The 24,164-nt window shown below is 46.3% G+C and overlaps 1 protein-coding gene across 8 annotated transcripts in view; it reads right to left on the bottom strand.

The window, feature by feature from the left end:
• The window catches only part of SPECC1 (sperm antigen with calponin homology and coiled-coil domains 1), a 267,975-nt gene that overhangs the window by 144,001 nt on the left and 99,810 nt on the right, over window positions 1–24,164 (bottom strand). Inside the window, exon 1 of one of the 8 annotated variants that reach the window (XM_073797316.1) lies at window positions 13,255–13,425. The exons of the other annotated variants lie outside the window; for them this stretch is intronic. Within the exon in view, the coding sequence (XP_073653417.1) occupies window positions 13,255–13,294 (40 nt within the window). The 5' untranslated portion in view covers window positions 13,295–13,425. Of the gene's footprint in view, window positions 1–13,254; window positions 13,426–24,164 lie in introns of those variants that run through there. 8 annotated transcript variants of the gene reach the window in all.

The following is a 24,164-nucleotide window of genomic DNA, read 5'->3' as shown; positions in this document are numbered from 1 at the left end:
CCCTCATCTGACCAAACGTGAAAACCCACCGGGTCAAAATGGAGAAATGAACCTCCAGCGTCTGTCTCTGAATCCAGAGTCTGAATCTGTCTAATATACGAATCCAGGGCTCTGTCTAATATACGACCTATCACCGAGAGAAGATGCAGTTTATTTCACGCAATCCGTGTATAATCAACCCCCTCCCTGCATCGTGCACAGTGACTGTCTCATTTCTGAAGCACTTAAATCTGATGCTACAGGGCTTCCCTGGTGGCGCAGTAGTTGAGAGTCCGCCTGCCAATGCAGGGGACAGGGGTTCGTGTCCTGGTCCGGGAAGATCCCACATGCCGCGGAGCGGCTGGGCCCGTGAGCCATGGCCGCTGAGCCTGCGCGTCCGGAGCCTGTGCTCCGCAGCGGGAGAGACCACAACGGTGAGAGGCCCGCGTACAGCAAAAAAAAAAAAAAAATCTGATGCTACAGCCTTGAGGGAAGAAGAGGGGATTAGAATTCCTTGAGGGAGGTTGCCCAGGATCACAGCAGTGACTCCCCCCTCCCACATAGACCATGTCCCCTTGTTTCTTCCTCTCTTTCTCCTCTTCCATCTCACCTCCCTCCCTGCCCCCCCACCCCACCTAAGCATCCCCTGTCTCACTCCTCCCGGCCTGGCCCTGCTCCGTCCTGTCCTCTCCTGCAAAGAAGCCTAAATTTCTCTACTTCGCACAAACCCCGGCTCAGCCCAGCCCCGCCCCGCCCCGCCCCGGGGGCCGTTCAGCGGCCACACAAAGAATCTTCCCCCCTCCCCGCCCCCTCCCACCCCGGGGTGGGGGTGGGGGAAGGGAGCCTGCCCGGGCTGGTGGGGAAAGGTCCACCTGGGGAGGCCACATCTGAGCTGAGGCCTGGGAGCATGAGGAGTAGGTTAAAGGTATCGTTTATCTTCTCAATGGCGGCACTTTTGACGGTGCAGATAAGAGTAAACCGATGGGCGGGCGGCGGGCGTTAGCTGGGACGGTGGCAGGCAGGGTAACCCGCGGCGGCGGGCTGTGAGTCCTGTGACAGGAGCAACCCAGGAGAGGGGCAAGGACAGAGGCAGGTGGGTCACGGGACACAGAGGACACGCCTTAGGCAGGAACGGCACGTGACCACACAGGTGTGCACTGAGGCCCCGGCTAAGGCTCACCTGGACGGCCCTTCAGCCTCCTGCGGTAACCGGGAACAAGAAGAGATCTCCAGAGATGGTAAACATGTCTGTGCCCTAAACTTCACACCCTTTCATCAACAGGAGAAGCACCTCTGCTTTAGACACATCTGGCAGCTTTGGTGACTGGTTTCCAGGTGCGTGGGAACACACTTGCGGCAAGAGGTAAGTGACGGGGGGAGTCCAGAATGTGACCAGCACATGACCCCCGTGTGGACTGACCACAGCCATCAAGGAGCCCCAGGGCACCCCATTCTGGGGACAGAATTGACATGGACAGTGGCGACCTGGGTAAACAAAAGGAGGACGTTGGTAACACTTTGGGGGATGATTTTGTATCCGAAGTGGTTAGCATAAGACTCTGGATACCAGAATTTATTACAGAGAAGAGGTTGTTTTAATGTACAGATTACATTAAAATGGAATCACTGTTATCTCTTCATTTTCATTTTTTCTTAATCGCCTAGAATTACTGATTGAAAATCCCTACATAGGCAGAAAGCACAAAAGCAGAAAGCCACAGAAGATTAGGATGCCAGCAAAGTTGTGAGGGACACACACAAACACAACACACACAAAGGCACACCCCTCCCCAACATTGTGAACCTGCAAAAAGACACTCTTCTGCCACATCTTTGGTCCAGCTTGCAAGCATGTAATTCCACGTAACTCTGGCACACTGTAACACACTCAGACTGAAGAGAGAGCAGAAGAGACCAAAATAAAACTACAAACAGATAATTTTCATGATAGTTCTATGCCCATGTGAGCCTCTGAATAGGCTCTTTGTTCATCTGTTTGTAAATCAGAAGAGAAGGTTAGACTGCTGATAACTTAACCTTCCAAGTTGTTTTGTTTTGTTTTGTTTTTTAATGTGGCTACTGGTGCCAGAGAGAAAAGCAGGACCATTTAGAGGAAGGAGATGAATTCTTTGGCAGATAAAACAAAGGGGATTTTCAAGGGCTCTGAAGGTGGTTGGCACTGGTTCTTTCCTGGATATAGTTTCAGGTCAAAACTTATGACTTTACTTTCCAAGTTGATCATAACCCCTAATCTTAACACTCATCGTAATTAGGTTTAATTTGGAACAAGCAGCTGGAAATGAGGGAGGATAAGGGGTAAAGGAGAAAAGACTAGAGAAACAGAGCACGGGTTTTACAAAATGAGCAGAGGCAGAAGGACACTGGTGAGAGAATATTTACGAATAGATCTGAGTTATGACAGGGGAACAGCCTCTGTGACAGGCAGGGAAGGAGACGATGGGGGCAATGTCCTGGCCAGCCCCCCAGGGAGTCCTCAGCCCAGGATATCTGGCTTATCTCTGTAGTGGTCTGGAATGCAGAAAAACTCTTTCTGTGAAAGAAGCTTTTCTGAATTTCATAACATTAAATGATTTTTTTAACCTCAATTTTAAATATTTGGCCAACCGCATTAATTTTGAAATATCAAACCTACTTTCTCCTGAGAATTCAAAAATTCCCTGGCAATACAAGGGCCAGCTGCCATTAAGGTCTTCATAAGGATACACGGAAACCTTCGAAATTCTCCATGTTTTAATGCTGCTTCTATGATACTACTACAAAGTCTGGTCTCAGCTGATTGGAGCCATAACAACACTTAAAGAAAGTAAAACAGGATTCAACAGACTAGAAATCTCATACCTAAAGCACATTCGGGCAACACACTCCCCAGGTGAAATCCCAGTCTCCCCCATCCCCAAAGTCACAGAATGTTAAAGGCAGCAGAAAACCCTGCACACACACCCTGTTTTACATACAAGGCAACAAGGGACCAAGAAAAGCTTTAACTGATAATTCACCTTTCCTGTTAAAAAGGTTTTTTTTCCAAGAGGAGGATTTAAGAAAAACCTGATTGAAAATTTCATTATAAGGTGAAAAATTTCAAATCCATCACATTATTCTGCCTAAAAAGAAAAATCATAATCTCAAGAGCGATGCCCAAGAGGCATTTTACAAAACTCAGCAACTGTTTCTGACCTTAGAACCTGTAATATGTGAAGGATAATTCCTCCGTGTAACAGGGGACATCCATCCTGTGATCGCGAGCATGCAGCTCAGAGTGGAGAGCTCACAGCTCATCACAGAGGGCCTCACACACCCATTTCTCCCCAGGCTCACGCCATGCATGTGACCTTTTAATAAACCCTTGTTTCTGGTTATCATTAACTTAAAGAAAGCTACGGTCCTACACACATCTACATACACACATGGACGCACATATACGCATGTTCGCACATATAGGACTATACGTGCATTTCCAAGCTGGTTACCTTACCGTATTCTCACTAGTTCTAATAGTTTTTCAGTTGATCTTCTTGGCTATTATAACAGAAGAATTATAACAGAAGAATTACAGTCTCTATAAATAATGCTAATTTTGTCTCATTTTTAATAAACCTTAAAAAAAAAAATCTTACTGCCTTGGCTAGTCTATCTGAAAACAACGTCCTCTATGGGCACCACTGTTTTTTTCCTGACCTTTGAAGGAATGTTTTTAGTTTCCTGTTAAGCATGGTGTGTGTGTGTGGCTTTCAGACCATTTTATTATCTTAAGAAAGAATCCATTCATTCCTATTAAATGTTTATGAGGTAGATGTTAAGTGTTATTAAATGCATTACTGACATACAGTAAGATGAATTTTTTTCCTCTTTAAATTTACTGATGTTGTAAATTCTATTTATATAATACTATTATTGCATTCTTGGAATTAACCTTTTTTTTTTTTAACCAGTGGGTATAATATTTTAAAAAGGCATCGCTGTAGTAAATTTGGCTTATATTTCAGCCGGGATGTGCACTCCATACTGTCCTCTGCGTTTCTTTTTTCCTCTCTCTCTGAAAGGCTCTGGTATCAGGATGAGCACTGATCGTGTTAGCACTGCTTCTGTCAAAATAAATTGAAATGCTCTCCATCTTTTATGTATTTTGGAGTATTTTTCAAGCTTCTGTTATTTGAGTATCACCTTTACATTTTTTGGCTGTATTTGCATTTACCTGTCCTATTACATATTTAATATTTTTCTGCATAAACTTAGTATCGACTCACTTTTTAAAAAATCTAACCTTGTCCTAAGCAACACAGATTCAACGAACTAGTTACAATTTTTCTAACACATTTTAATTTAATTGTTAAAATAAGAACTAGTCATCAGTATATACCTTAAACCATTATCTGCACCTTCTGTAATATAATAATCTTTGGGAAACGATGCATTAGACGTCTTTAAATAGCACAGAAATTCTACTTTTCTGATCTTTGAAAAACTCTGCCTATAACACCATCTGGGTTCAGGATTCTTTTTGGAGCTTTTTTTCTTAAGTCACTTTGTGATGTCTTCCAAGATTATTTTTCTGCCCAAGTATCTCATTACTTCATGAATTGATTTTGGTAATTTCATTTCCCTAGAAAATTTCAATTTCATCAAAAATTTCTATTTTTTTCTCTTTTTTAAAATCTCCACATCTCTGATTACATACATTCTTACATTACTAATTTGGGGTATTTGTGGGGGGGGGGGTTCTAAGTTTAACTACAGCTTCATCTACTTCATTGTTTTAACAAAGGACCTACTCTTAGATTTTTCAATTCTAGCGTTTTTTTTTCTTTTTTGTTAATTCATAGATTCATTTAACAAATATTTACTAAGTGCCAACCATGTGCCAGGCCACCTGCCAGGTGCTGAGGGTAGGAGAAGGGGGAACAGACGCTGTCATAATTTACTTCATTAATTTCTGCCCCTTTAAAAAAACTCCCTCCTGTTTTCCCAGATATCTTTTGTTGTTTATTTTCTAATTTTCTGCACTTCATTTATGATAACAAAAGCTTTCAGAGAAATGAATTTGCTTGCTATTTGTAACTTTATGAAGTATTTCATAACTATTTTTCTAAAGGATGTGAATTATAGTTTCCAGTTCCTATTTGCGTCAATTTCCAAATCTTTTTTTTTTTTTTAGGTATAATTGACAAACAACATTATATTAGTTTCAGGTATACAACATAATGACCGGATATTTGTACACACTGTGAAATGACCACCCCAATAAGTCTGGTTACCATTGGTCACCAACAAAACGATTTACCCTCCCAGCAACTTTCAAATGTTCAATACATTATAATGAACTATAGTCACACCATGCTGTACCCAGATGGATTAAGTTTTTAAATGTCCAATTTTTTTTTTTTTTTTGCGGTACACGGGCCCCTCACTGCTGTGGCCTCTCCCGATGTGGAGCACGGGCTCCGGACGCGCAGGCTCAGCGGCCATGGCTCACGGGCCCAGCCGCTCCGTGGCATGTGTGATCTTCCCGGACCGGGGCACGAACCCGTGTCCCCTGCATCGGCAGGCGGACTCTCAACCACTGCGCCACCAGGGAAGCCCTAAATTTTCAGTTCTTATTCCTACAGTTTTATGGCCTTACAATCACACAGTGACCAGTAAAATTTCCCGTAAGAGATGGTAATAAGGTTTTCTTTCTGGTCTAGAACAGATCAATGTTTTAACCATTCCACGAACAATCTAGAAAAACTGTAAGACACAGGTTGAAGTCTCTCATTTCACATGTGAGTTTTTCCAGGCATTTCTAATAGCTTTTGCTTTAATCACTTCCATGGTTTTGCTAGTTAGTATACTGCATTTTGTAACTGCTACTTTTTCTTCTGGAATTGTACTTTTGTCAATAAAGAAGGTCCTGTCTGATTTAAGGTACTCTGTGGTGTGTGTCTTTAAATGATACTACAGTCAGCTGTAAGCCAGGCAGAGGCGTGAGCGATAGCCACAATTAAATCACATTTTGCTTTACTATCAAGAAAGACACCGCCTTAAGAGACCAAGTGTTAAGAAAAGCAGGCAGAGTTGTATCAAGTCAAAGGTCTTCTGAGTCAGATGGGAAAACGTCTACATATTTTAAGTCCCAAAGACGCGCAAACCCTAATCAAGTGATACAAGTGATACAGCCGCCGGCCGTTTGAATGGGGGTCTCAGACTGCTGTCGGGAGCTACAGGAATTACATAAAATGTAATTTGAATCTAAGGTACATGGGCATTATGACCACTTCCTTCTTCAAGTTTTGAAGTTAGTGTCACAGAGAGATTACAAGGATTTTGAACCTAGAATTCTCCACCCTATCAGTAAGGTTGAAGGCATAAGAGAGATATCCTCAGATAAAGGCTGAGTCAGTGCATCACTCCTGGATTATCTTTGCATGGGCGCAAACCCAACTGCTCAAGAATGTGCCCCAACCACAGCAAAAGGTGCTCTGGCTGCTATGGGTAAGAATCCCGTCCCTGTTCCTGCCAGAAATCTCTGTTGGTTAAAAAACCTCAGCAAACTGAGACGGCAACCCCAAAATTATATGGGATGAAATCCCAATACCATTTATTATTTGGAATAAAACACTTAAGTAAACATATTTTAATTTGAGAGGTTAGAATCAAGGAGAAAAATATTCAGAATAATTTAACAAGTAGTAATAGTATTATGTATTAAGAAATACCTGCATTTTGGAATTACGTGTTTTAATGTTTAAGAGAACTGGACCTACCAAGAGTTACCGATCAGCCTCAAGATTCTAATTTAAAATGTGTAACTGAAAGTGTGCATCTATATACACGCACATATAAAGAGAGAATGTGTGAGTGTTTGGGGATGTATAAGAGGACTTAAGAAACACTATATTTTTAAGAATAATTATTAAATGTATAAGACTTCTAAAATCTGGACTTGTCAGTCAGATTTTAACAGGTACCTAAATATATTAAATAAACACAATTTAAAATATTTAAAATTTATTAACCAAGTTTGAACACTTGGTTAATAAATACTAATTAAATAGTGATTAATAAGTCACCCTTAAATAATGATTATTAAATTTTACTTGAGTTATAAATAGAATAACAAGATGCTGAATTGAAAGCTTTCTTTAGAATTCGTTTCTTATTATTCACAACTTTAACTGACTTAATTTTAAGAATCAAACTAACATCTGAATATGATTTTCTGCAGCATATTTTGTTTTTTGTTTTAATCTAGAGGAGGAGGCTCTTTTTTTAAGTGAGTTTAACCCATTCACATTTATTATAGTAACAAATACATCTGATATTCTCACCTTTTTTTTTTTTTTTTTTTTTTTTTTTTTGCGGTACGCGGGCCTCTCACTGCTGTGGCCTCTCCCATTGCGGAGAACAGGCTCCGGTCGCGCAGGCTCAGCGGCCATGGCTCTCGGGCCCAGCCGCTCCGCGGCATGTGGGACCTTCCCTAACCGGGGCACGAACCTGTGTCCCCTGCATCGGCAGGCGGACTCTCAACCACTGCGCCACCAGGGAAGCCCTCACCTTTTTTTTAAATTATGTGTTATCATTGATCTTTGATATACACATCTTTTTAATCCTAAAAGGCTGCATTTTCCCAAGTATGTCTCTCAGGACACTAGTTCCACTCTGAAATTCTTCTATGGAAGAAAATACATCTGAGAAAAATGCATGCTATATTCTCTTCTTTGTGACTATTGTAAAAACTCTGATGAATCCCTGAAATCTAAAACTAAGGACAAGAGAAGCCACTAACTCATTTACTCAAGCCCTCCTACCAATTCCACTCCCCTCCTCCCTTAACTCAAAACCCTAAACTGCTATGAATAAGATAAAACAGAGCACAAAAAAATACACTGGAAATAGAAAACAGAGTTGATGAAATTTTAGAAGTCAATAGGAAACCTGGAAGAAAAATGTGAATGTAGAGATGATACAATATATAAAAGTTCAGCAACAGAGAGAATCACAGGAAATATTCCAGCCAAAGCAAAGGGAACGCAGGAAAAGAGAAAAAGGATTCAAGAAGCAGTCTGCCCTGAGAGTGAGTCAGGACCAAAAGGCAACCAAGTCCAAACGGAAACATTAAGTCAGAAGGCCTAGAATAGTAACAACTAAACCTTACCAGGCACTTTCTGTGACGTGTGAGCCTATTCTAACCCATCATGTGTTTCAACCTATTCATGACCACAACAACCCTATAAGGTAGGTTGTTCAACTATCCCCTTTTCTAGAGCTTAACTCACTTGCCCAAAGTCTCAGAGCTACTAAGTGACAAAATTTGAACACGGAGTCTGGCTCCAGAGCCCAAACTCTCAACCACCATGCCTTGTGTCTCTAAGAAGAAAATGAATTCTCCACGACAATCCATAAAATCGAGAAGGTGGATAAGAGGGTAAAACCATGTTAAGATAATTTTCAAAGTATCAATAAATAACTATACTACTTTCCAATCTCCTTACTCGTTCTATTTTTCTTTTAAAGTAATATTGTCTGTCACAGATTATAAGTTAAATGACCTAAGATTGCATGTCCTTCTCTTCTACATCTAAATGCACTACCTGATTTTCCAGCACATAATATACATGGGATCCTAATATTTTAAATGTTGATTGGTTTTCAATTTTTAGAATCAACCTACAAACATGCACAGAAGATTTAATGATACTGATTAGGAAACAGAATGTTCTAGCCAGGTAAAAATAAAGGTTGAGAGTAGGCCAGGATAGGGTATGGAGGATGTAGGGGAAAAGGCAGAAGAACTTTAGAGACAGCATATCCTCCTTTACCCAGCCAAGGACACTGTTTAAAGTTGGTTACCGTCAAGAAATACAAGTGGTAAATAATAAAAGATCTCCTTAGTATTTTTGTTTTTTGAATGAAAATTTCATAGAGCAAAGTTAAAAGAATTTTACAGCGAACAACCAAACACCAACAACTGTATTCCACCGTTACCACTTTACTAACAATAGATTTAGAAAATTTCAGTATGACTTGCAGGACTGGGGGAGGACAGGAAGACAGCAGTAAAAATGTGCTGAATTCCTCACCTTGCACAGTGACCGTTCGTAGACAGCCTTCAAAGCTAATAGGTCAAGAAATAGCAGAGGTATAGCATATTATGTAGAATTACAGAGATAACCACCATTTCTTTGAAATGCATCAAAAAATAAGAGGGACTGACGGATGGATAGCAGGATGAATAGAAGGATAAAGCAAATGTAACAAAATGTTCATTGTAGACTCTACGTGGTGGGTCTATGGCTGTTAACTATATATATCTTTCCATTTTTCTGACTAAAATTTCGTAAGAAAATATTGACACAGATGTGGTTTAGAGTGAGCTGCCTTCCAGCCCCGAGCCTGGCCGGTGGAATGCGGGTAGGGATGAGGGGCATCCCGTCCAGGCCTGGCCCCACCAGCCCCCGCAGGAACCTCATGCCCTCTCCCCTCTCCTGACCGCCACCAGAGCCAGCACAACCAGGGAGCCAGACCCTGAAGACGATGTTCCCCAGCCTGAGCCTCTAAGCACCCTACAACTCCCTGGATGGCCCCCACCTCCCCCTAGACTGGGGGCTGAGCGAGAAATCATCTTTTACTGTCTTAAGGGGCTATTTTGGGATTCGTCTTTAACCACAGTTAGCATTAACTATAACCAGTACCGAGTGGAACCTGAGGGAGTGTGGGTAGAAGCTTTTACTTTTGTTTCCTATCACTGGTAGCCACTGTTTAAACACATACATGCAAATTTAAAGCAAAGACTAAGCAGATATCAGCTAGTTGTGAGACTGGGAAAAGCCTTCTAAGCTTCTAACCCTAAGTAGAAACTAACACCTCCTTTAGCATACTGGGTACCTTTGTGTGAACATAAAATGGCAAAATGGTACCCCTTCCTCTGGAGTGATACAACCCCACCTGGGCCCACTCGTTTCTTTATTCCCAGCTGCCTTTGAACAGTGTGCAACCTGCGACTACACCCAGCAGCCCTCTCTGACTTGCAGGCACCAACAACCTGGTTGGAAACTGAAAGACTGTTAACTGAGATCTTTTAGGATGTTAAGAGGTGTGGTCATCAACACGTTCTGATTCCAGCTGCCCTCATCCGTGCAAACTTTCATGCCTTCTGCTTGATTCATTTCTCCTGTCCATCCTGTAACACCACAGTAAAAGTGACTCATCTCAGAGGATCGCAGACCCCACAAAAGAGACTCTTGCTGTCACAGCAGCCAATTCCAAGGCTAGAAAAGCAGCAGCAGCTGAGAACCGCCTTCTGCCTCAGGCCTGCCCGCAGAGGGGGCTGGGGTGGGGTAGGGGTTGGAGATGGGGCTTTTACCTCATTTACCCTCTCATAGCCCCTCCCTGTGCGAGTAACCGAGGTCAGGGATCCGAGGGAGTCAGCCAGGAGGTGCGCCACTTGGATCTCCATTCCACAAAGACCTCGGCGTTCAGCTGCAAGGGCTGGGGTTAGCTGACACTCCAGCTGTCAGCGCCGCTGGGACTCAGCCTGGCTTCTGGGCCTAAGGCACATTCCTCCCAGGCAGCCTCCAGCACGAGGACCAAGGACTGGCCATCACTGCCTGAGCGGGGGCTCCTCTGCTGGGCAGTCTGCTGGGGGCTCCGGGCAGCTGGCCAGGACTTGGTCGGACCTGCGCGGTTCTCTGCCCACACCTGCTGCTCCCTCCTTTTCCATTCCTAGGTGGTGCGTCTGCATCATGGTCCACAGGCTTTCCAGGCCCGGTCCTGCTTCCCACCCCTTCCGTCTCCCCTCTGAAAACCCTCCTTCATTCCTGATTCTGTTTAAGGGTCTGCGCCTCAGAGGACAAAACTGACACGACAGAAGATGGGTGTGAAAATCATACTTGGGCGTTTGTCGCTCTGCCTCGTCTGCCTGTTTCTACTGCCCGCCCTTGGGCCCTGCTCTGATGACCCACCACAGCACTTGCTCTGATGCTAGTCCAATGCACCGCACCTGCCAGTGGGAGGCACCGCCACTTCCCGTGTGGGCGAGGTGGCAAAAGGGATCGAGGATTCGTTAATCTTTAACTAAACTCTCATTTCCGGGATCTCATTGGCGCATTCTATAGCATTTCATCACAGCACGGAGATCACCTAAAGTTATACACACACTTTCAGCCAACAATATTCTAGCATTACAATCTTTCCTAAGACTTTCTAATTGGGTATCTTTACTCGCAGCAAATCAGCCTGAGTTCCCATTCTGAAATTATTTGCACTCTGAAAAATGCAATAAAATAACTCACTGGCATAAAGTGTCCTTTTCATCTCCTATCCATCAGAGTTCCCTGGTGGCGCAGTGGTTAAGAGTCCACCTGCCAGTGCAGGGGACATGGATCCGAGCCCTGGTCCGGGAAGATCCCACATGCTGCAGAGCAACTAAGCCCGTGCACCACAACTACTGAGCCTGTGCTCTAGAGCCCACAAGCCACAACTACTGAGCCTGTGTGCTGCAACTACTGAAGCCCGAGAGCCTAGAGCCCGTGCTCCGCAACGAGAAGCAACCGCAATGAGAAGTCCGCGCACCGCAACGAAGAGTAGCCCCCGCTCGCCGCAACTAGAGAAAGCCAGCGTGCAGCAACGGAGACCCAACGCAGCCAAAAATAAAGTAAATAAATAAATACATTTATTAAAAAAATAAAAAGGTCACTTAGAAATCGGAACACAAGCACCCGAATAACTCTTAAAAACTCTAACAAAGGGCACAGTCTCTTCACAGTTTTGACACTAAAGAAATAATACACAGAGCAAGTGTGTACTACTGAGAGGTGTTTTTAAAATGTTACATATCCGGGGCTTCCCTGGTGGTGCAGTGGTTGAGAGTCCGCCTGCCGATGCAGGGGACATGGGTTCGTGCCCCGGTCCGGGAAGATCCCACATGCCACGAAGCGGCTGGGCCCGTGAGCCATGGCCGATGAGCCTGCGCGTCCGGAGTCTGTGCTCCGCAACGGGAGAGGCCACAACAGTGAGAGGCCCGCATACGGCCAAAAAAAAAAAAAAATGTTACATATCCTTCACCTAATAGCTTACCACAGGGTTGTTTATGACACAGGCAAATTTGCACTAATTTGCAAATGTTGGCTATTTTTTGCCCAAAGAAGTTTGGATAAGTGCTGTGTAGTTTAGAAAGTCACCCCTACGTAATCAATGCAGTAACCCCATCTCTAGAGTTTTTCTTCGCGTTCTGTCTCCCTGTGTGGCAAAGTTTTCCATCCCGGTTGTCATACCAGTCCAATGTCCCACAGCTGCCAGGGAGGCACGCGCCTCCGCCCAGCCTCAAGGATGTGGCCTGGCCCTGCTTGGCCTCCCTGCCAAGGTGAGTGAAGAGCAGTGACCCGAGGCTGAGATCCAGGTCTTAATTAACGGCCCTGCCTCCAATTCGACGGATAAGTCACCTGGACCATTCGCTGCACCTCTCAGAGCTTCCATTTCCTCATTCAAATTCAAATTTAAAAATTACCCGCTGGAAAAAGTATTCCGAGTTCTGACTGTCCCACAAACACAGACCCCCGTCACCTGCCAGCCCAGGACTCCAGTCCCTGGTGGACCATCTCTCCCCAACCGGCCAAGATGCACCTTTGGGGGCTAAAGGAAACCCCGTTTGCGTGTGTGACAGTACAGAAATGTTCTGTTTTGTTTGTAAACGCGACCCCGCGGTCAGCAGCATCTAACTCTGCTGAGGAGGTCAGAATGACCAACAGGAGATGAAAACCAGAGGCCAGTTGCCTTCCACCCAGCTCGCCCAATCTCTGAGCAAATAAAAATTTGATAAGCCGGAGAAGCGCCGGAATCCCAGAATAAGCACTGGCTATTTTGAGTAAGAAACAGTCACAATCCAGCCCCGGGTCTGAGGATGAGTTAACAGACCTGCTGATGGGCCGCCACCTTCCACAGGACTCTGGAAAGTGTGTGACACGCACACGGACAGTGCCCACAAAGTCCGCACGAACTGCCCACGCGGCCACGGGGGCGACCCCGGCCCCTCGGCCGCCCCCGCCCCGCCCCCGCCCGCGGGCCCGGGCGCCAGGGGAGCCGGCGGCGTTTCCCCGTCGCGGCGCGGGCACAGGTGAGTTCACCACCCCCGGCGCGCATTCCAGAGGCGGGACTCACGCCCGAGAACTTCGCCGTCCGCGCCCCTCGGCGCCCGCGGGCAGCGCGGCTCCGGCCCAGGGCGGTGGGGGAAGGGCGCCCGGCCGGGAGGGGGTGCGGCGACCCCCCGCCCGCCGCACCGACCTGCTTCGGGATCCTCGGGTCGCCCCGAGTGGTTGCCCATGCTCTGCGGCCTCGGGCAGCGGCCGACCGGCCGCCTCGGACGGCGTGTCCACCGCGCGGCGGCTCGCGCCGGCTCCGGCTGGCGAGGCGGTACGTCCGGCGGGTCCGCTCCAGTCAAAGAAAGGGCCGGCGCCTCGAGTCCCCGCGACCGCCGGCCGCTCTGCGCCCGCTCATCTGCATACCGCCCGCCCACCTTATCTACATACCGCCCCCCACGCAGGCCGTCCACCTCGACTCGGGCTGCCCACCCCACGCGGCCCGCCCACCTCATCTACATACCGCCCGCCCACCTCATCTGCATATCTCTCTGGATCTTCCAAAGCTTCCCTCCCAGGCGGGGGAGGGACGCGCCCGCTGCCCGACTTCCGGCCTCTAGGGGCGGACGCTGAGAACTGCGGCTGGACCCTGCAGGCTGGAAAAACCCCACTGCGGGGACGCTGAGGCCAGGTGTCACGAGGAAGGAAGGCACAGTCCCGCGCGTGAGAAATCAGACCTTCGGGAAATCTGGGTTGCCATAAGACAGGCGCTTCGTAAGTATTTTTTGGGACTTAGTTCTTGGATGAATGAGTAGACGAATAAGCAAGTTTTGAGGCGGAGGCAGTGTAGACGACGCTTTAACAACATTCTCCACGATGAATACTGCCACTAATAATAAATATGCATGCCAGTCACAAGGACAAACTGCCCTCAGAAATGACTGCCTTATCGGGGACTTCCCTCGTGGCGCAGCGGTCAAGAAGCTGCCTGCCAATGCAGGGGACACGGGTTCGAGCCCTGGACCGGGAAGATCCCACATGCTGCGGAGCAACTAACCCTGTGCGCCACAACTACTGAGGCTGTGCTCTAGAACCAGCGATCCACAACTACTGAAGCCTATGCACCTAGAGCCTGTGCTCCGCAACAAGAGAAGCCATTGCAATGAGAAGCCGGTGCACCGCAACGAAGAGTAGCCCCCGCTGGCCGCAACTAGAGAAAGCCTGAGTGCAGCAACGAAGACCCAACGCAGCCAAAAATAAATAAATAAATAAAAGAAATGACTGCCTTATGTGAAAATGCTTAGAACTCACTAACTCTTGCAGTGAAAAGTATGTAATGGGGAAAAAAAATTATGAGGACAGCGGGTTCCACGTGCTGCATCACTTCAACACTGGCCCATTCTCAGCTCTCATTCAACATCTTAGGTCACCGCTGGTCACTCTCAACAACAGTTTATTCCCTTGGTTTCAGGGACACCACACTCTCCTAGTTTTCTGCCACTTCCCCGGTCCTCCTCTCTGTCCCCTTCATTGGTTTCTCCTCATCTCCTCTAGACCCCCAGCGCCCTAATGCCCAGTCACCTCCATCCAACTTACTCTTTGCCTTTAACTTGGCCATCACAGCCAAGCTGTGGCTTTTAGATCCCACCTGTATATCTTCAGCCTGATCCTGCCCTCTGAACTCCAGACTCATCTATCCAACTACCTTCTTGACGCCTCCACTTTGATGTCCTAATAGGCATCTTCAGTTTAATGGGAACAAAACCAAATTCTAGATTTTCTTCCATCGATGTCTCATGTAGTCTCCTCCATCTCCATAAACGGAAGATATCAGGATCAATATGGTAAATGCCACCTCCTCAGCACTTCTCACCGCTTCCACTGCTACCACACCTGGTGCAGCCCACAATCACCTCCCACCAGGATCACTGCAGCCGCCTCCTAACCTTCTTCTCCCTTCTTCTGCTCCTGACCTTCACGTAACAGAGTGATGCTTCTAAAACCCAGGTCAGATCATATCACACCCCCACTGACACGCTCTGATGGCTTTCTGTCTCACTCGGCAGAAAAGCCAAGCCCTAACAATGGCCTTCAAGGCCCTGAATTCCCTTCCCCTCCCTCTACCAGTGGACTCGCCCCCCCCCCTCCACACACACACACCTGTCTTGCTACAGTAGCCTCCTCACTCTTCCCAGGTAAGCCACGTTGCTCCCACCCAAGGGACTTTGCACTTGCTGTTCCCTCTGCCCGGGACGCTTTTCCCCACATTCCTACATTACACAGACCATATGGTTCACTCACTCTCACTTCCGAGAGGCTCTCACTTCTCATTCATTCGATTAAGAGGGGCTTCTCTTGTCACATCATGTGAAATAGTCAATCAGACCCTCCACACATACATTTCCCTGGTTTGTGGACCTCTGTGACACTTTCCACCGTTTAGTCGACTGTATGTTTACTTGTTAACTGGTTTACTGTCTCTCCAGTAGAGTGCAACCATCATGAGAGCAGGGAATGAATGCATGAGTGAGTTTATAAGCTGTACTGTAAACACATCAGCTCTTACACGTTACTGCCTTTCAGTAGGAGTGCTGTGAGTTATTCTCCATCAAAACTAGTTTGTCAAAGAGCCATAGTTCTACTTCTATAAACTACAAAACCTGGCACAACCCAGAGCACATAGAAGCGGATGTATGAAGGAAAATAAATTGCATAGGATGACTTCAGAGCAGAAATGCATATGAGATCAAGCTCAACCCCCCTTTCTAAAAGGTGAAGAATGGACTTCCCTGGTGGCAGAGGGGTTAAGAATCCACCTGCCGGTGCAGGGGACACGAGTTCGAGCCCTGCTCCGGGAAGATCCCACATGCTGCAGAACAACTAAGCCCGTGCACCACAACTACTGAGCCTGTGCTCTAGAGCCCGCGAGCCACAACTACTGAAGCCACGTGCCTAGAGGCCATGCTCCACAACAAGAGAAACCACTGCAATGAGAAGCCCGCGCACCGCAACGAAGAGCAGCCCCCACTTGCCGCAACTAGAGAAAGCCTGCTCACAGCAATGAAGACCCAACGCACCCAAACATAAATAAATTAAAAAATAAATGGTGAAGAATAAGCCCAGAAAAGATGTCTGACTTCCCAAAATATGTATGGATCAATTGACAAAGGCTGAGTTTGTGAACACTGCCACAGTGACACCACTTCCACTTACAGAACAGTTACATACTTATCTGGAGCATTTTGCAACTGATGAGTCATCTTCTTAATCCCATAAACTGTTATGCAATTAACATGTATCTTGTCACGAAAACTTGACAAGATACCAACCCGAGATACATCCTGTACAACTATGACTCTCTTTCACAGTCGAAAATATTTAAGTTGAGTCCTGTGAGTATTTCACCTTCTTAACATTGTTCTAATCTTGCCTCTCTCTCATCTTTGCTGGCACTTGCTTAACTCAGGCTGTTAATTCGCACAAGGAGAAACTAGCACTAGCTTCGAACTCACTCGATGCTTTGATGCGGCTGCCCAAACCCCTCCGCCATTCCACCCATCAAGGAGGCAAATGCGACCTTATCACACCTCTGCTTAAAAGCTCCCTGCCGCTCCCTTCTACCTTTAGCATAAAGTCCCCAGTTCTTGGTGTATCATCTTGCACCCCCTTACCCCTTACTCTACACTCATCTTTCAAAAATACACCCTCCCTTTATCTCCCAGTGACATGAAGCCAGTTGTGGTGCCCTGAAACATGCCCTACTGTCTCAGGTCCCTACGCTTTCATATCTGCTATATGCCCTCTGACTTGATACCCCACTGTAGCCTGGCTACCTGGCAAATGCCTACGCTTTCCTCTAAATTCCTGGGCAAGCATCACTCCCCCTGGGAGCCTGCCCATCCCAGCCAGAATCAAATACATACTCACTCCCTTATGGTATTTCTGTCCCTTGTAAATGCTTGTATTTTCCCACAGAATCACATTATTTAAACTATGCTTCTTTGTAAGACTGTGAACTCTCTGAGCAGCAGTGATGCTGTCTTAGTCATGTTTGCATCCATATCTCATAAAACTGAAGTAAATAATATATTTACCTACTCTATAATACAATGCTACTTAAACAAACAAAATAGTTCTGGGATGGTCACTTGAACTTCTGAAGGATTCTTTGCTCTCCGGAGACATCCTATGTTATTGAAATGAAAAGACTAAATATTATAAAGACATCAAGTCTGCCCAAATAATTAATCTATAATTTTAACAAAATTCAAATTAATCATGAACTTGATGTATTTACTCCAAGATTCACCTGGAGGAATAAAGGCATCAGAAAGTCTAAGAAACTCTGGAAGAGGAAGAAAAAGAGAAGAGATTTGCCTTATTAGAGATGAACACATGCCATAAAATTACATCAGAAAACCTGTATGGTTACAACAGAATGGAAATTCCCCAAAAAACAGATTTAAAAGAATTGAACAGGACTTCCCTGGTGGCTCAGTGGTTAAGAATCTGCCTGGCAACACAGGGGGCACGGGTTCGAGCCCTGGTCGGGGAGGATCCCACATGCCGCGGAGCAACTAAGCCCGTGCACCACAACTACTGAGCCTGCACTCTTCTAGAGCCCGCGAGCCACAACTACTGAGCCTGCGTGCCACAACTACTGAAGCCCTCGCGCCTACAGCCCGTGCTCCACAACAAGAGAAGGCACCGCAATGAGAAGCCTGCGCACCGCAACGAAGAGTAGCCCCCGCTCGCCGCAATTACAGAAAGCCAGTGCGCAGCAACAAAGACAAAACGCAGCCAAATAAATAAAATAAATATATAAATAAATTTATAAAAAAATTAAAGAATTGAACATAAAGTAGCACTTCAAATTAAGTGACAGCCATATATCCCTCTTTATGCCAACAATAAGTTCAATTCAGTATAAATTTAAGTGTAAAATATGAACATATAAAAGTCTTGAAGTAAACACGGATGAATGTTTTATAATATTGAAGGGGAAAAAGTCTTTTTTTATTGTCCGACTTTTCACTGTGAACATTTTCAGATTCACAGAAAAGTGTACCCAGAACACCACAATGAACCCCTTCTATATCCATCACCTACATTTACCAATTGTAAACATTTTACCGCATAAACATTCTACCACATTTGGCCTTTATCTCGACCCCTCTCCATTTTCCTTCTCATTGACTCATTTGAAAGTATGTTGCCAACCACATGACATCACAACACTTCACCCCCAAATACTTCCAGCAGGATCTCCTAAACTCTCCTACAACCACCATGATCACACCTACGAAAAATAATATTCTCAAAATATTACACGGTACACAGTTCATATTAAAATTTCCCCAATTGCCTCCAAAAAATTTTTTTTCCAAAAACATCATGAGCCAATCAATGTTAAATACTGTTTAAGGAAGACACATCCTGAAATAAACTTCATCAATGATAGTTTTATTTATTTATTTATTTATTTGGCCACGCAGCTTGTGGGATCTTATTTCCCCTAACAGGGATCGAACCCAGGCCCTCTGCAGTGAGAGCAGCGAGTCCTAACCACTGGACCACCAGTGACAGTGATAATCCATCAGTGACAGTTTTAGATGCTGATGGCGGTAACCTGATAAAACCATTTGAAAAGGAGATAGAGAAATTTAACACACTCCTAGTAATTATTCCTGAGGGCATGACCTCACAATTTTAAGTATCAGCCATCACTGAAAACAAATCTTTTAAAGAGAACTTTGAAAGCAGGACAGCGAGAAGTCAAGTTGTGGCGATAATACGAACTGGGCAAACAAACGCTGACCGTCCAGTGTTGGAATAGGATAAAATTTCCAGTGGAATCAGTTTGTCCGGAGCCACAGGTGGAGGTACAGCTGACATGCTCCAGAACCAGAACCGGTGCTAAATAACCTCAAAAATGGCTCTAGGGAGGCACCTATGATGCTTGTTTTAAAAGAGCAACAGGGCTTCCCTGGTGGCGCAGTGGTTGAGAGTCCGCGTGCCGATGCAGGGTACACGGGTTCGTGCCCCGGTCCGGGAAGATCCCACATGCTGCGGAGCGGCTGGGCCCGTGAGCCATGGCCGCGGAGCCTGCGCGTCCGGAGCCTGTGCTCCGCGGCGGGAGAGTCCACAACAGTGAGGGGCCCGCGTACCGCAAAAAAAAAAAAAAAAAGATACGCTCCGTTTGTCTTTCTGCTCAGACCTCCCCGCGCCCTGCCCTGTACTGCTCTTTGCTGCCTCTTCCTTCTCTGCTGCTTCCAGTGAACTGTGCACTGGACCTGCCGGCAGCACCCTCAGGAAGCAAGCCAGTCCCAAGCGTGGCTGAGGCCTCTCTCTCCCCTTTATCTCATCTTCTTCAAAGCCAGTATCTTTCTAGCCTTTATTCCTGGCATTGAGGCACCCCCAGGCTTCAGTCCTGCTAATTGATTTGGAGTAATGACGGGGCTCTTTTTAGTTCAGAAATAATTGAGTCTTGAAGGCTCATCCGTTTATCTCCTTTTACTTATTAAAAAAAGCCCCAGGGCTTTCCTGGTGGCACAGTGGTTGAGAGTCCGCCTGCCGATGCAGGGGACACGGGTTCATGCCCCGGTCTGGGAAGATCCCACATGCCGCAGGGCGGCTGGGCCCGTGAGCCATGGCCGCTGAGCCTGCGCGTCCGGAGCCTGTGCTCTGCAACGGGAGAGGCCACAACAGTGAGATGCCCGCGTACCGCAAAAAAAAAAAAAGCTTCTAAAGATTTTAAAAAATTAAAAAATTTTTTTAAAACCCAGCTTTATCGAAGTGTAATTTACATATCACTAAATTCACCCATTTAAGATGTGCAAGCGAAAGAGTTTTAGTCAGTTTACCGAGTTACAACCATCCACCACGACGGAGCTTTAGAACATTTCTGTCACACCGAAAAGATGCCTTCTGTTGATTCCAGTCAACTCCTGTTTCACGCCAGCTCCAAGCAACCACAAATCTGCTTTCTGTCCCTACAGATGCGCCCTCGACGTTTCCTGCCACCTTTTGTCGTTGGAGTGTTTTTCAGACCAATATATGTGCTGTTTGCCTGAGGAAATTTTCTTCCGATTCAGTTACTAGACTTCTTCTGTTACCCTCTCTTTGACTCTTTCTCCCAGCGTTTTAAGTTTCTCTTGGTTTTCTTTGTGCGAATCTCGTTGGCCTTTGACTTATTAGGAAAGTTGAGGTTTCCCCCCTCCTTTAGAAGATGGAAAACTTGGAGAGTGTCATGTACAACACAGGTGCTGAATATTATTGATTGAATAAAGCAGCCTAAGCCCCATGCTCCTGGGACTTCCAGAAATCATTGAGGGGAACACCACCCCCTTTGTGCTCCTAGACTTGGAAGCTTAGGGAAAAACTCACGTTACACCCCTAGGCTTGTCTTTCGCATATAATGTGAACTTCAGAATCTGAAGGCCAGTGATGAGTTTTTATTATTCATACGAAGCTCCAAGGGAAGGTGATGGGTAGATAATAAGGCTCTTGTAGGCTCCGGGGGTGGTCTGGGCGAGGTCACCTAATGAGTCAGTGGCTGAGACAAGGACAGACAATGGGCATTTTTATTGTACCGGGGTCTATAGTGGTAATGACCATTATCTCAATCTGCCTTCCTTTACCCTCTAGCGATGTTATTTATATTTAAGTTAAGCCCTGTTGGAGATTTAAAAAATGTGTTTTCTCTAATTCAGGAAGGGTTCTTCAAGATTTTCTCCCATACTTTGCAGTTACTTATTACAAGAAACTATTTGCTTTTCTGAATCCTGAAAGAGTCGCTTCTCTTTGAAGATTCCGCGGCCAGCTTCTCCTGAAGTCAGAGAGGTAGAGAAAGAAAGAACAAGTGCTTCGCAGGCAACAGGCCTGAATTGAACTCTGGCTCCTTCCTTTTTATCTCTATGTCATTGGGCAAGATAGCGAATCTCTCTGAACCTGAGTCCCTTATGGAGAAAAAGGAGAGCTACCAGGTCAGATCATATCTGACTCAGCTGGACTTCAACACTGAGGAAGCGTGCCATGTTGTATTAACAGAACAGAAGGTAGGTGACTCAGAGCAGGTTTACCCTGGGGACACAGTGATGTCGTGGGAGAACCAGTTCTCTCTGTCTTTCTCATCTACCCTCCTGGCCACCTCCCTTCGCCGTCTTGGTGGGGATGGCCGCTGTAGTGCTGGTGACTGCAAGCAGGGAGGACAAAGCCCCATGGAAGAAGAGAGCATGCTTCCAGTGTGTCCCCTTAAGGGCAAGAAAGCGTTCCCGGACTCTCCCACCAGACCTCCCTCAGTCACTAGCAAGGAAAATGGAATCACCACGATTGGCTTCGACCGTGTAATTAAGATTCATTCCGGAGCTAAGAACAGTGTGACCTTCTATCAGCATCGTGTTCCGTGGAGTTCATTAGCAAAGAAGAAGGAAATGGCTGATGGACAGGTGATCCCCGGTGACTGTTATTCCTGTTTTGTGGTGTTACTTTAAGCCCGAGGCAGTTATTTGGATCACGATTTTTGTTAAAGGAATAGCCTTTGTTTTTTAAAGAGGTTTCAGGTTTATAAAAAAAATGAGTGGCAAGTATAGAAAGTTCCCATATACCCCCTCCGCACCCCCCTCTGTTTCCCCCTTTATTAACAGCCTGTACTGTGGGGTATATTTGTTACAATCGATAAGCCAATATAGATCCGTGTTTTTTTTCTTTTTTTTATTGACGTATAGCTGATTTACAATGTTGTAGATCCGTTATTGTTAACGAGACTCCACAGCTTATATTGGAGTTCACTCTTTGGGTTGGTTATACATTCTGTGGGTTTGGACAAATGTATAATGACATGTATCCATCACTGGAGTGTCACACAGAATAGATTCACTGCCTTAAAAGTACCCTGTGATCCACCTAGTCTTCCCCCCACCTTTCTTCCTCCAAACCTCGGCAACCACTGATTGTTTTACTGTCTCTGTGGTTTTGCCTTCTCCAGAGTGTCGTATGGTTGGAATCGTACAGGATGCAGCCTTTGCGGACTTGCTTCATCCCGGACCGGGACACGAACCCGTGTCCCCTGCATTGGCAGGCGGACTCTCAACCACTGCGCCACCAGGGAAGCCCAAACGCAGTGTATCTTTAAAAGGGGAAAAGCTCATCCTGTTGTGGGATCGAGAAAGTCTTCACAGAGGAGGTGATGCTTACCAGTTCGTCCTCCCTCCTGTGGTGAACAGCACTGCTGTCAAGGTCCAGAGTGGCAGGAGGGGCCAGCAGGAGAGGTGCCGGGCCTGGACGTGTGTCCTGGAGGAGCATTGCCGGGTCTGTGCTCACCAGGGCGAACAAAGGCTTGATTGTTGGAAAGTCTTGAGTGTATTTGGAGAACAAGCCCCCCTGTGGCCCAGGACTGGAGCTCAAGGCATGAACAGGGTTGGGCCGAGGCTGCTGTGGGATCGCGCTGGATCCAGGCAGGAGCTTTGCCCCTGGTCTCCCGCGGGAGAGCCGCAGGTGTCTGAGGAGAGGGCTGAGCCACCCAAAGCTGTGGTTCAGGATGAGGGCCCTGCTGATGCAAAGCCTGTGTTCATCCACCCTCTTCCTAGCATTTTACACATAACCAGCTCACCAAGGTAACCAAGGTGCCCATTTGAACAGGACACATTGACCAATGTCCTGGGCAGGACGAGCACAGTTGGCTGGCAGGCCCCACCTGGAACAGCCGTGCACTTCAGCCCCCTCCACATGGGTTGTCTGCATACTGAGAGTAGGTCTATTTGTTCCAACCCTATTTACGCTAGTTGTACCAGTGATTTTATTTACGTAACTTAATTATTATGTAAACCAATGAAATAGTGCAGAGAGAGAGAAAGAGATTGTTTCCTCAAAAGCCACTCTGGGGCTTCCCTGGTGGCGCAGTGGTTGAGATTCCGCCTGCCGATGCAGGGGACACGGGTTCATGCCCGGGTCCGGGAAGATCCCACATGCCGCGGAGCGGCTGGGCCCGTGAGTCATGGCCGCTGAGCCTGCGCGTCTGGAGCCTGTGCTCCGCAACGGGAGAGGCCACAACAGTGAGAGGCCCGCGTACCGCAAAAAAAAAAAAAAAAAAAAAAGCCACTCTGAATGGTTTGAAAAGACTGGATGAAAGTGAGCTGTTAAAATAGGGGATGGGGGACAGATAAATTAGGACCTGGGGATTAGCAGATACAAACTACTATATATAAAAGAGGTAAATAAGGTCCTACTGTATAGCACAGGGAACTATATCCAATACCTTGTAATAAACCATAATGGAAAAGAATCTGAAAACACACATTACATATAAATATATATATATAAAACTGAATCATTTTGCTGTACACCTGAAACTAACACAACATTGTAAATCAACTATACTTCAATTTAAAAAATGCCCAAAGTAGCTCTAAATGATGAGGGGACCAGTAGCAAACACGTGAAGGGAGTCTGCAGGCAGTCCTCTTCGGAAGCACCTATGCTCTCGCTCCTGTTTAAAGCTGGAAATCATGGAAGGTGTGTCACAGGTGTGGGAAGATGCCAACGGGTTCCCACTGACATGTGCGCTCCAAGAAAATACCTTGGCTCTGTAGCTGGACATCAGTGAATGAAAGCACTTGAACATTTTAGGTGAAAATAAAATGTTTAAAGTATATCTTTCATTTTTTAGGATTCCCCAATTTAACCAACTTTGTCAATGAACTGACCCAAACTGGTCCCAGTCTCTCAGGACAAGAGGGTGGGGCAAACATTACCAGCAGCCCAACTTCAACCAGGAAGCCTCTGTGTCTTAGATGAGAGACGCTGTGCCAGGTGGGGTCAGGGTAACCCAAAGGAAATGAAAAGAAGTGGGTAGACGTGGTGACAAAGAAAATCACACGCTGAAGGAAAGGAGGCTGATGGATAACAGGAGAGTTGATTTGGGTGTCGGGAGAGCGCTGCAGTCGGCAGGAGTCAGATGCTAGAGGAAGCAGGGAAACAAGTGCAGTAAGAGGGGTGGGCATCACTCCGACAGATCCACACGAACACAGTGTAAGACCCAGGAGAGCCGGGGCTTCCCTTGTCTCGCTCATGGCTGCGTCCCCGGCACCTGGGAAGATGCCTGGAACTCAGCGGACA

Source organism: Tursiops truncatus, chromosome 20 (genome assembly GCF_011762595.2).
Source record: "Tursiops truncatus isolate mTurTru1 chromosome 20, mTurTru1.mat.Y, whole genome shotgun sequence".
NCBI lineage: Eukaryota > Metazoa > Chordata > Mammalia > Artiodactyla > Delphinidae > Tursiops > Tursiops truncatus.
The sequence above is the reverse complement of the archived record's forward strand: the minus strand, read 5'-3'. Positions and strand labels throughout refer to the sequence as shown.